Source organism: Hirundo rustica, chromosome 37, assembly GCF_015227805.2.
Source record: "Hirundo rustica isolate bHirRus1 chromosome 37, bHirRus1.pri.v3, whole genome shotgun sequence".
Lineage (NCBI taxonomy): Eukaryota > Metazoa > Chordata > Aves > Passeriformes > Hirundinidae > Hirundo > Hirundo rustica.
Window position 1 is genome coordinate 151,404 of NC_053486.1, and position 13,688 is coordinate 165,091.

Consider the following 13,688-nt stretch of genomic DNA (forward strand, 5'->3'; position numbering starts at 1 on the left):
AAAATCTCCGTGAGAAACCCGCAGGCAGGACCCGACCCCATCGCGAGGTAATTTCACACGGCAAAAGCTCATCGAGACATGAAATTTGAAAAATTGGGGATTTGGGGAAAGTTAAGATAGTAAGTTGCTGAATTAGCTGAAGTAGATAGGTGAGCTTTGCTTGCAGTTAACAGAAGCCGGATCTTAGATCAGCTGTCCTGGATTTAGTAACTCCTTGCTTGTCAGCTTTATGTTTGTGTAACTGTGCTTGTAACGAAAAAAAAGCCAAAATGCGATAAATAGCGCATGAGATAACTGCAAACTTCCTGCTTAAGGAACCTATTCAACACAGGATTCATTTATTACAAAGGCATTGAAAAGGTAGAAAGGTCAGGACGAGGAAGACTCATCTTACTTCCTCATTTTGGGTGATCCCTCCCCAGAAGAGACCCGCGACTCATTTTAAGAAACAAACTACGCGTGTTTAATAGACTTTTTTTGCCAATTAGCATACGGAGTGAGGAATGGGAGGTGACAGGGGCATGAATATGTATTTGTATTTGGGTATTCAACACTTTTGCAAATAAAAGTCTTTGTAATTACCTGTGAATTTCGCAGCGCGTATTAGGGAGCTGCCCGGCCATAATAAACACACACTTTCTAACTTCAAACTGTTAGAGAGTTTTTGTCCGTCACAGTTGGGTGTCGATAACTAGATCGATATTTAATAAGTCACTTATTATTCCCAGGGAAACCCCGACAAAAACGCGGCAGAGCAGGGTAAGGGGCGGGGAGGAGACCTCGGACAGCTCCTTTCGGGGGGGGTTCCGCTCCCTTCTGGGGGGTCACCGCCTTGCTCGGGAGGGGCGGGGGGCTCGGTGCGACCGCCCCGCTCCTCCCCGCTCCTCCCCGCTCCTCCCCGCTCCGCCCCGCTCCGCCCCGCGCCCAGCAGCGCTGGAAGCTCCGCCGCGATGTCCGCGCTCAGCGCTAGCCGGGTGAGCGGGGCACGGGGGGAATCGGGGTCGGACGGACGGGGCCGGGGTCGTCCCGGGGCTGGGGCGGCGCTGCCAACCTCAGTGCCCGGGGGGGGTCTCGAATCGGGGTCGGTGCGCGCTGCCTCTCCGGAGCCGCTCCGCTCCCTTCCTCCCACCGGGGGCCGGGTGCCTGTCCCGTTGGAAGTTTGCGACGTTCCTTTTATGGGGATCCATGGGTCTCTCCTTCCCCGGGAGCTGCGTCGGGCGCTTCCCGTTCCCAGAATTAGGGGAAAGGTGAAGGGCGCCGGCTCTGCCGTGTGCAGCCGGTGTCTGTCCAGTGTCCCTGCAGAGTCCCCCGGTGGGACGTGGCCACCTGCCTCAAGTGTCACGGTGCCCGAGGGCGGGGATCTAATGGATGATATTCTCGGCAGCGGAATTCGAGGTTCAGTGAGGGCACAGCGGGTGGAGGGCACGGGGAGCTGGGTCTAAGCGTGGCTGACGGAACGAGCAGGTGCTTGCCCAAATCCTTACACAGAATCCCGGACTGGTTTGGGTGGGAAGGGACCTAAGAGACCACCAGTCCCACCCCGCTGCCAGCTTGGAGCAACTAGATCAGGCTGCTGTGACTTGTTAAAGAAATATTGGTATTGATCTGGTATTGATACCCAACTGTGACGGACAAAAACTCTCTAACAGCTTAAAGTTAGAAAGTGTGTGTTTATTACGGCCGGGCAGCTCCCTAATTCGCACTGTGAAATTTACAGGTAATTACAAAGCCTTTTGTAATTATAAAAGTGTTGAATACCCAAATACAAAAGCATATTCATACCCCTGTCACCTCCCATTCCTCGCTCTGGATGCTAATTGGCAAAAAGGCTATTAAGCATCGTTTGTTTCCTAAAATGAGTCGGGGGTCTCTTCTGGGGAGGGGTCACCCAAAATGAGGAAGTAAGATGAGTCTTCCTCGTCCTGACCTTTCTACCTTTTCAATGCATTCGTGACACAGAATCCTTGGTAGAACTTATAGTTTCCTGTGTTCTATAGGTTCTTTAAGCAGGAAATCTGCAGCTATCTTATGTCCTATTTACCACATTTTTTGTTTTTCATTACAAGCACAGCTATGTAAACATAAAGCTGACAAGCAATGAGTTACTAAATCCGGGATAGCTTATCCAAGATGCAGCTTCTGTTAACTGTGATCAAAGCTTTCCTATCTACTTCAGCTAATTCAGCAACTTATTATCTTAACTTTCTTAAAAATCCTTAATTCTTCAAATTCAATGTCTCAGCTCCAAGTCCTATCCCACCCAACTGGGAACTCTCCCAGTGCCTCATCCCTGTGTGAGAATTTGGGTCTCTTGTCACTCTGTTTCCCCTGGCGAGATCCCCACCTCAGCTGTGCAGGTGTGCTGATGTGTCCGGAGTCACCTCAGTGATGCCCTTGACCTTGCCCAGAGCCTGGGGCAGGAGAACCATGAGACTGAAGATCTCAAACAGCTCCCTTGGCGGCTCCTTTCGGGGGTGTGTCACCTGCAGCCTTGTTGAGAATTCGGGGCTTTTCCTAGTTTTGTCTAAACCTTTTGGTGGAGATGCTGTGTAGGACTGGGTGATCCTTAAGACAAAAAACCCCAAAACCCAAAAAAACCACAGCAAAACTAAACCAAAGCCCAAACAAATAAACCCCCCATGATTACAATACCCTGTCTTTTTTCCTACCTCATCTTTTTGTCAGTTATACTTCAATGTCTAAAACACTTGGGAGGGTTGTTTCCTGGTGTGGCATTGTTTCATTTTCCTTGCCCACTTGTGGCAGCAGTTTGGTAAGAAAACTCAGGCAAAAAGGGAAAACACCGGGTGTTAAAAGACAGTTTTGCAATACTTGTGTCTTGTGAAAACCCCACAGATAAAACTTTACTTTGTGGACACCCCCAAGATGTGCACACACGCTGACTCTGTAGCTCAGCATTCCATGCTTGATCCCAGCTGTCTCCACAGTTTCACTTTTTTGGCTTTACAGCTATTTTCAGTGTTCTCTGACACTCTCTTTTTTCCCCTGTGTGCCACCTGTCACAGTCTATGTCCCTTGCTGTGCTGTGGGGCTTCACTGGCACCTTTAGGACAAGCTCCCCATTCCTGTCTGGGATATTCCCTCATTCTTTTGGTCCTTCCCTGCTGCAGCTGCTCCGGACCCTGGTTTGGCCTGGCTGGAGGTTGTACTCCAGCAAACCTGCCCAAAACGTGCAGCTGAGCAAACCTGGGAATGGGTTCAGCTTCGGTGAGTGCGGCAGGGCTGGGAAGGGAGGGAACAGGGAGGCACAAATGGCAGTGCAGGGGGGGGGAAAAAGCAAAATAAACAGGCAAAAAACCCCAAAACGCACCACAAACCAAAACCAAAACAACCAACCAAAGCAACGGTACTGCAGTTCAGGAGGAATTTCCAGGACAGATTTTAATTTGGAATAGGTTTCTATTCTTTTTATAAGAACTATTTGAAAACCAAAAGCCCCTTTTCTCTCCAGCTTGGGACAGCCAGGGCAGGGGGTGATATTTCAGACACTTTCTTCCTTTTTGTAACTGCCCTGAGCTTTTTTTTTTAATTGCACAAACAGCTCGGCGTTGGGCGATGATCAGTGGTTGGCTTTTAAGTCATTAGAATAACCATGAGCAGCACCAGTGGAATGCAGTGGGTTTAGGGATGTGACACAGGAATTTCTCCACACCTGAGCTACTACAGCAAATTCTCTGGGGCAGCAGCAGCAGATGCTTGACAGATGTTTTTGGTAAAAACATTTTTTTTTTTTAAAACCTGGAAATTTCTTCTCCATTTCCAGTAGTTTTTGAATAATTCCATAACTAATGCTGTTGTAGTCAGAGCTCAGGGGGTTCAGAGGCAAGGAGGAAGTTGGGTTTCTTTATGACTATTTTGCCTTATTTTTTTCAACAGAACTGACAGATGAACAGAAGGAATTCCAAGCTACTGCCCGGAAATTTGCTCTGGAGGAGATTATTCCTGTCGCTGCAGAGTATGACAGGACTGGGGAGGTAAATCCACCCCACAGGAGGAAGAAACAGGTTTTTCTCTTAACGCAGAATTTGAAATTCTACCTCTGATAATGAACTGTGATTTTCCCCGTTTCAGTATCCTGTGCCACTCATCAAACGGGCCTGGGAGCTTGGGCTGATGAATTCACACATCCCAGAGAGCTGCGGTGAGTGTGATCCCTTTTAATCCTTAAAGTAAACCAAAGAAAAGGCCTCGGAGGAGATTGCGGTGTGAAATTATGCGTTACATATAAAATTACCTGCTGCACGCTGGAGTAATCCCCGAAGCATTCTGTGGGCACACATGGGTGTGACGAGGCTGGGTGGGATCAGGCGAGGAATTAGATTCTGGTGTAGTAACTTACAGCCGGATTTTCTCCCGTGATCCCAATTCTTGTGATCCCCGTGTCAGGGTTCACTTTGATCCTGCCTCAGGTTGGAGCTGATTTAAGGGCTCATTCCTGAGGATCAGTTTCCAGTTTAGCCGAGGTGCAGCCGGAGCGTTACCATGGATAAAAACGTTACGTTTCAGATTCCCTGTTTTACCTAAAAGCAGAGCTGGGAAGTGTCCAGAGCAGGCCCTGTTGGGTCTTTTTTGACTGATTTGATGTTTCTGGTATCAAAAGCTGAGTTTTTGCAGCAGAACCTGAGAATCATGGGAAGGTTTGAACCAAAAGTGGCTGTTAAAGGATCACTTGCTGACCTTGTCTGACCCGCAGCAATGAGAGGAAGGGGCCGGGTGGGTGCAAAACACTTGAAATTCAGGAATAAATTTGAAAAACCATCGGGTTTTATCGGGAAATCATCAGCACATATCCAGTTTGGCTGGATATCCATGTATAGCCTGGAAAAGGAGGTATGGATGAGACTCATGGTGGGTGTGGAAAAGTTGAGGCTGGTGTGAAGAGCTGTGGGAGAAGGTTGTGGAACCAAGTGTTCGAATGAAATTCAAAATGGGAAAAGAGATGGACACAGGATAAGGGAAGAAGTGATTCAAACTTCCCAGGTAAAATGGTGTCTGCTGCACTAATCCCTGCCTCTGGAAAAAGGGATTTGAGGGATATAACTGGTAGTTTTGAGAGACATCAGAGCCCATGGGGCCCTTTTCCGCCTCTCAAGAACTCCCCAGGGAATGCTCAGATGTAAAGCAGTGCCAGATCCTGGTGGCATCTTCTGGCTATTTTGTGCCGCTTGTCCCACCTTGAGCCCAAAATTAACCTCCCTGAGAATGGTGAAGTGGGATTTTTAAATCATCTGATTTCAATGAAAAGAAACAAAACAGCAAAAAATAATCAATTTGGCAGCATGCTATTTCCTGAGGCGTGAGCATCTAGTGGAACTCAGTGCCCATGGAGCACGTTTGGGATAATAAACGCTTGCAAATCATTAATATTCTGTGCTTGAGACCCTCCTGCTCCTGTCCCCCCACAGGTGGGCTGGGGCTGGGCACCTTCGAGGCATGTCTGATCACAGAGGAGCTGGCATACGGATGCACTGGGGTGCAGACAGCCATCGAGGCCAATTCCCTGGGGGTGAGTCCTGCAGCCATCTGGAACTGGGGCTGGGGTCCTCCAAACTGGGCTCTGGGTCCTCCAAACTGGGCTCTGGGCCCTTGAGGGGATGGGTTAATGCTCTGATCGTTCCCTTCCAGCAAATGCCCGTGATCATCGCTGGGAACGAGCAGCAGCAGAAAAAATACTTGGGCAGGATGACAGAGGCACCCCTGATGTGTGTGAGTGCGACCAGGGAATCCTGCTGATTAATTAATTAATGACAGAGGAACCCCTGACGTGTGTTTGATCCGGGAATCCCATTACTTCAATAATTAATTAACGACAGATGAGCCTCTGACATCTGTGTGACCAGGGTCGGTCACTGCCCACAATTCCACAAGGATTTTGCTGTTTCCCAAACTTGGAATGTGTATTCCTCGGGATCTGGGGGTTGTTCTTCCAGGCTTACTGCGTGACGGAGCCCGGTGCGGGCTCGGACGTGGCCGGGATCAGAACCCGGGCGGAGCGGAAAGGCGACGAGTACGTCATCAACGGGCAGAAGATGTGGATCACCAACGGCGGGAAGGCCAACTGGTGCGTTCCTTTCGTGGGAACTGGTCTGCACTGGGGTACAGAGAGTTCCAGCCTGTCACCGCTTCATCGGGAAGAGGCCTTAGGAAGGCTGACCCAAAAGAGACTGGGCAGAGCTAGAGGATAAAGCAGGTGTTTATTGAAAGGCCTCCAGGGTCCACCTTGGGCGGGACAGGAGCCTGATCAGGGCTACACCCAAGGTGGACTTAGACTGGTCGCAAAAATGGACAACCACTCACGAGATCTTCCACTTTTATAAGTTTTGGTGCATTTGCACATTGGGGTTTAACGGTCTCATTACAACTTCAGGTCGTGAGGTCCCATCCTTCTCGTTCCTCCCTTCAGCCCACCGTTGTTTGTACTTTTGGGCCCGAAAGTTGTCCTTGGTCTCCAGCAGGAAAAGGATTTGTTTTGTTTACCTGCTCTGTGAAGAGAGCTTACTGGCTTTTAATATGAGGCTCAGAACTGCACCCCTAGGCAGCACAGAATGTGAAAAACTTGAAAGCCAAATGTTAAGGCATCAGCACCAGCAGCCCGGGTGCTGTGGGTGCCCAAAGAGGAATTTGGCTCGTGACATCAGAGCTCCATGATGTCACAGCTCCGGTCAGAATGCCTCTCATGGGGGCTGAAACCAGACACAGTCCCCTCCTCTTTCCCTTTGGGACAGGGAGTTACTCTGAGTCAGCTCCAAAATGCTCAGGTTACCGAGCCCTGACCTGGCTCCCAGACAGGGATCAGCTGCTTCTGACTCAGCCGGGAATGCCTCCCACTCACAGGGAAACCAGAAAAACTCTGGGATTTAATTGTCTTAAAGTAATACATTTCTAAGGAGTCACAGAGCCTGTGCTGCAGGGTCTGGGGAGGGCAGCACTGACCTTTCCTTGGGGCTTACCCTCTCCCCACCCCAACAAACTTCTCACTTCAAGAGGAAAAACTTTATACATTTATCTATGAAAGCTGGGATTTCTCACTGTTTAATTTCTTGCCCGAGGCAGAACCATCACAGAGACTCTCCCAGCACATTCCTGACCCCCTTAAATGGGATTTACAGCAATTGCTAACACAAAAACCTCATTTACAAATGATACCGGGAAGAGTAAAATGGAAATATTTTCAATTGAGAGGAAAAGGCCTTGAACACAATGCTGCATTTCCTGTACAATAATCCTTAGAGATGTGCTGGGAATTGGCTTATTTTGGGCTGTTTGGGAGACTGAGTGGGATATTGAGACTTACAACATGGAAAAGGTGGAGAAGCTTTGCAGGTTTGCCTGAGGGCTTTTCATTAAATCTCGATTTTGTGGGAAGAGATGCCCAGACAACACCGACATTCCTCACACTTCTTCCCGCCACCCCCCCTTGTTTTGTTTTGTTTTTTTTTTCCCGGAAATATGGACAAAACCACTCAGCATTTATACCACGAAGAGTCTGATTGTTGGGGGGGGATCTGAACTCCCGTCTCTGTCCTCCCCAGGTATTTCCTGCTGGCCCGCACTGATCCTGACCCCCGCGCCCCAGCCAGCAAAGCCTTCACGGGATTCATCGTGGAGGCCGACAGCCCTGGGATCCAGATTGGCAGGAAGGTAATCATCGGGAATTCTCGCTCCTTCCCGAACCCGTAACACCATGAATTGCCATGAAAGGAAAATGGCTGAACCTCGTCAGGGCTCATAGACAGGGATGTTGGAATTCTCACAGTGCCCAGACACTGCTCATAAGACACGTTTAGTAATTATATTTGCATATACGTATTTATGAAATTATGTATGCAGATTATATGTCAGATAATTATTATATCCTATATCCTATATCCTATATCCTATATCCTATATCCTATCATATACAATATACAATATACAATATACAATATACAATATACAATACACAATACAAAATATACAATAGATAGTATTTTATATGTTGTATATTGTATATTGTATATTGTATATGATATATAATATATAATATATAATATATAATATATAATATATAATATATAATAGATAATAGATAATAGATAATAGATAATAGATAATAGATAATAGATAATAGATAATATATATCATCTATTATCTATTATCTATTATATATTATATACAATATATGATATATCGTATATCGTATAGTGTATAGTGTATGATATATATGTAATGTAATAGGTAATATGTAATATGTAATATATAACATTAACATATAACATAAACATAATATACAAGATACAAGAGACAAGATACTATATACGATATACGATATACTATATATCATATATCACATATCATATATCTTTATAATATATCATATATCATATATGGACTATGATCTATTATATAGTATATATGATATAAGATATACATTATATGATATATGTAATGTGTCATATATAGCATTAACCTATAACATACAACATACAACATATACAATATATTATATGCTATATGCAATATGCTATATGCAATATGCTATATGCGATATGCGATCTATGATCTATGATCTAGATGATAGATGATAGATGATAGATTATATATGATATATTAACAGATATAGATAAATATAGATAGATTAGATATACTGACAATAGAATTATAATTGCATGAATTCAGATAAAGAATTTCTCAGAAGGGCCTAAAGCAGATAATTTAGCCCAGCTGCAAAAGAACCATTAAGAACATGGAATTGCCAAGGATGTCCACGGGGAGTAAAGGTGCTGGCAGAACTTTCCCCAAAACCACCCAGTTTGCTGCAATTTCAGCTGCTCCTGCCCAAGTAAGGCACCATGGAGGCCCTGGTTTTCTCTCTCTTTGCTTACATTTGGAACCTGAAAACCTGATTTATTAATGAATTTGTCTCCTGGCAGTACAGCTGGGTCTCGCAGCTGCTGCAAGTGGGTTCTTGACTGTTTTCTCTCCCATGTGACGCAACAGAATTGAATTATTTCTAGAATTGAATTATATGTAGAATTGAATCCTCCAGAGGATAAATTGAACCAGAAAAGGTTAAAGGAGGGATTCCAGCCCCAGAATTGATCTCCCACATGGAGGCAGTGACCTGTTCAGGTGCCACGGGTCCGGGGCTTTCTGGGCTGGTCAGTCCAAACTGTATTTCTTGTCTCTGGTGGGTTTTAGCTAAAACTGAAGTGGGGTTTTTTTAAGGTAAAAAAGCTTCCTTTATTCTTCAAGTGAACTTAAAGGATGGAATTGGTTGTACCTGGGAAGCATCTTGATTCAGTGGCACTTCCCTTTTCCAGGAGCTGAACATGGGCCAGCGCTGCTCGGACACGCGCGGGATCGTCTTCGAGGACGTGCGAGTCCCCAAGGAGAACGTGCTGATTGCGGAGGGCGCGGGCTTCAAGATCGCCATGGGCGCCTTTGACAAGACCAGGCCCCCGGTGAGCGCCAGGAACGGGCTGTTCACAAAACAGACGAGGAATTCCTGCCGCTCACCCCGCACTGTGCCCACCCAGGTGGCGGCGGGGGCTGTGGGGCTGGCGAGGCGAGCGCTCGACGAGGCCACGAGGTACGCGCTGGAGAGGAAAACCTTCGGGAAACCCATCGTGGAGGTGCGTTTCGGGTTACACACGGGGAAGTCTGATCCAGCACAGATCCCGGTTCGGAGTGGTTTCACCTTCACTCTGTCTCTTTTCTTCTCTCTCTCTCGGGTTAGGGCTTGGAAGCTTCACATTGCCAGGGAAGGGTTGAATCTGCCCAGGCCTGCAGTGGCTGTATGATATTTGCCAGGCAGGGGTAGCAATCTCCCCCACTGAGATTTTCCCTTCCACTCCTTTCTTCTCCGCCTGGGAGTCACTGGAGGATGAGGGGGAGAGCTCTGCCCACCCCTCAGTGACAATCGGGGCGGCCTCGGCCCATCCAGGCCCAGAGCTGTTATCAGGGGCCCGGTGGAGATCCCTCCATGCTCCAGGGAGATTTTCAAAGTAGTTGATGTTAAGCTGTAACCTCTCCTCCTCCTCCGGGAGCCGATGGAGCCCGGCCAGGCCTTGGGCCAGCTCCCGTCACAAAGGGATCGGGGGGAGCAGCAGGCCCCACTCGGTGTTACCTGTTCAGCTGGCCAGGAGGAAAAGGGCTGACCTGAACAAAATCAGGATTTATATGGGTACTTCACAAAGTCGCATTCAACGTTCTCAGTGGTCAAAGCAGACGCCAGTATCCCAGCCTGGCTTCTGATAGGACCCTGTCCTTTCTGAAACAATTTCAAGGTTCCGACAGGGTAAAGCTTTACGTTCCTCCCTAACTAAAAATGAAACTGTGCCAGCCCGTGACGCAGTTCCGTGGAGCTCCTTGAACACAACTTCCCAAGTGCACTGAGTTTGCGAACCAAGAAAGGAAGATAAAACTGCATATTAGGGAAGATTATTTTTTTCCCAGAAAGGCCTGGCTCTGGTGGAGTCCCTGTCCTTGGGGCACCTGGGGGACACAGATTAGCGATGACCATGATGGTGCCGGGGCGAGGCTTGGCCCTCGATGACCTTAAGGGTCTCGTCCCACCCCAGCGATTTCACGATCCCCAAGCAGAAGGCTCCTTCTCCTGCGGTGTGGCAGCCCTCTGAGGCTCACCCGGCGGGTCTCCGCTCTCGCAGCACCAGGCCGTGGCGTTCCTGCTGGCGGAGATGGCCATGAAGGTGGAGCTGGCCCGGCTGGGGTACCAGCGCGCGGCCTGGGAGGTGGATGCCGGCCGCCGCAACACCTTCTACGCCTCCATCGCCAAGGCCTTCGCCGGGGACGTCGCCAACCAGGTGGCCACCGATGCCGTGCAGATCTTTGGGGGCAATGGCTTCAACACAGAATATCCCGTGGAGAAGCTGATGAGGGATGCCAAAATCTATCAGGTGAGTGGGACAGAACGCGGGGTCTCCGTGGCAATGCGGGCACTCAATGCAAATTGCAATCAGGATGGACACAGGCTAAAAAGATTTGGAGACTGAAAGGCGTTAAATCAGGGGAGTTCTCAGCTTACCGCTCACTGGGCAGGTGGTTGGGCTGCAATGCCACCAGCACTGAGGCCCACGGATTAATTAATTAGCATTAATTACACTCTGCATGCTGCAGAAACAGCCATGGGGCGCAGCCCATGGTGATTCACTTCTTCAGATATTTATTTGTTTATTTTCCAAAAGAATAAAACATGGTCATATTTTCCTCATTTTCAGCCCACAGACATCCCTAATCCCCAGTGCTTTTTCTGCAGTGTTACTGCCAAGAACTTATTCCATCCAGAATTCCTCTGTTGGTTCGAGTTTGTTATTCAGCAGGAATGAATTAATTTCGTTAGAAAACCCAACGACCTTCACCTTTTCCCTCTTTCCAACATTAACCATGACTGGCTGGAACTGATCCAAACAGGTTGCAGGGAACGCATGTGGACCCTGACCTGTCAACAAGTGACCATAGCTGCTGAGATTCCAGGTGGTTGACGTTCCTTTTACAGCTGACTTTGAAATTCCAACTGTTCTCACCAGCCAGGAATTTTTCCCTCTCCAAGGACAGAAAACAGATGTTTGGAATTGAAAAGTTCTCAGTCCTGATTTCAGTCCTGCCAGGGAGGAACTGAACAAGCTATGAGACTTCGTCAGAATCAGGCTCTTTTCCCGTTTTGTTTTTTTTCCAGTAAGATCCTCCATCACGCAGCTCCGTCATCAATGCATGGCCAGGCAGGCTGAGGTTTTGAAATTGTTCAAATTACTCTGATTTAATGTGAAAATTTGGGGTGTTTTTCCTGTTCCCCTCCATCCCTGCAAAAACTTGGGAAAGGGGTTGGACCTTACAATTCCAGCAGGTTTACTTGGAGAAGCTTTGTGCAGTTTGGGGAATATTGTCCTGATTTTGTGACTGCAGAGAAAGTGGATTTGTAGGTGTCGGGGTGATTTGCCAAAGCAACTTCAGGCAGGATTCGGAGCTGAAACACTGAAATGCTCAAATTATGCTGTCCTGGAACCACCCTGGGCTCTGCCTAGGGGATCCCTGGATCCCTCCTGCTCTGAACACACACCTGTATGTGCTTATTGCCTCTTATGGGTCACTGTCACACTAAATTTTCCAAGTTTTCCCTCTTCCTGCCCTCTGGCTTGGTGCAGGGAGGAGTCACAAGTGTGCAGACTCTGGTCAAACACCTTTCCCAACTGCTGGCTCACCTGTCTCTGGTTTTCCCTGCAGATCTACGAGGGCACGGCACAGATCCAGCGAGTGATCATTGCCCGTGAACACCTGGGCAGGTTCAAGGCCTGAGGGATGCAGCAGCTCCAGGCCCGATATTCCAGGGAAAGGGATTGCGCTGCATTTCTCCAATAGAAAAATGTGGGAAAACCCCTTTTCCATCAAGCTCCTGTTCTTGTGCCTGATCCAGCACAGGCTCTGGGACCCCATCCATATCCTGAGCCCATCCCATTGACTGATCATCCCAAACATCCCTAAATTCCACAGGGATTATATCGCTCTTTCCAAATCTCCCTCTGGCTTTCAGCAGCAAAGGAGACAAAACCCTTCCCCAGCAAACCTGGATGAGCACACCTGATGGTCGGATTTGGGATGTTTCCATCTTCTTAATGGCGCCAATCCTCTCTGCTTGTTTATTGCTGGGGCTTGGGTGATGACAAATGGATCAGCCTCAGGAAACTTAAAAAAACCTAACTTTTCCTCTTGTGGAAGGGCCCAGCTGGCTCTGGCACTTAAGCTCCAGGGTCTCAGTTCCCAAAATCCACAGGAAACACTGTAGGTTTGGAGCTTTTCAACAGCCAGATCTCAAGAAAAACTAAAGTGAATCCGTGTTTCTCGTTCCTTGAACCAGAATTCCTTGTCACGGGTGAGTGGTAATGATGGTGTGTGAGAGAGGCTACGTATGTCCTGAGAGGGAAGGAGAAGGATGGGGCAATGGGAACGTGAATTAACTGACCCTGTGGAACAGTGTGCAGGAAATGGGAGTTTGGGCATTGCAGTGTGGGCTGAGCTGGACCTTGCCCTGATACCCTGATACGGGCCAGGGATGAGACTTGAGCGGCTATTAGGAAAATTAGTCCACGAACACCAGAGGTTTATGTCCAAAAAGGAGACAGAGGAGTCCTTTTACCTTAATCCAATAAAGGGAGAGGCCATGGGGCATTTCCCCTGGGGTCTCCCAGGTTTTCGGAGGACGCAGCCTCCTTTTTATCCCAATTTCCCGCATTTCGCTCTCACTTTCCCCATTGGCTGAGGTACTTGAGAGGCAAAGCCTTCCCGAAATGCCTAAGACTTAAGATTCCCCTTTTAATGTATAACCCCACTGATTTATTAAAGAAATATGGGTATTGATCTAGTATCGATACCCAACTGTGACGGACAAAAACTCTCTAACAGTTTAAAGTTAGAAAGTGTATGTTTATTATGGCCGGGCAGCACTACGGGATATTTCCCTAATTCGCACTGCGAAATTCACAGGTAATTACAAAGTCTTTTATTTACAAAAGTGTTGAATATCCAAAATACAAATGCATATTCATACCCCTGTCACCTCCCATTCCTCGCTTCATATGCTAATTGGCAAAAAGGCTATTAAGCATGCGTACTTTGTTTCTTAAAATGAGTCGGGGGTCTATTTTGGGGAGGAGTCACCTAAAATGAGGAAG

General features: G+C 47.7%; 1 protein-coding gene across 1 annotated transcript; it reads left to right on the forward strand.

The window, feature by feature from the left end:
- Nucleotides 1-844: 844 nt before the first annotated feature.
- LOC120764782 (medium-chain specific acyl-CoA dehydrogenase, mitochondrial-like) lies at nucleotides 845-12,848 on the forward strand. Its single transcript, XM_040088812.2, has 12 exons — nucleotides 845-974; nucleotides 3,132-3,228; nucleotides 3,898-3,995; nucleotides 4,093-4,162; nucleotides 5,427-5,527; nucleotides 5,647-5,727; nucleotides 5,952-6,082; nucleotides 7,554-7,662; nucleotides 9,324-9,464; nucleotides 9,540-9,635; nucleotides 10,671-10,919; nucleotides 12,244-12,848. Exons 1-12 carry the CDS (start codon nucleotides 951-953, stop codon nucleotides 12,313-12,315), a joined length of 1,269 nt encoding a protein of 422 aa, XP_039944746.1. The 5' UTR covers nucleotides 845-950; the 3' UTR covers nucleotides 12,316-12,848.
- Nucleotides 12,849-13,688: the final 840 nt, after the last annotated feature.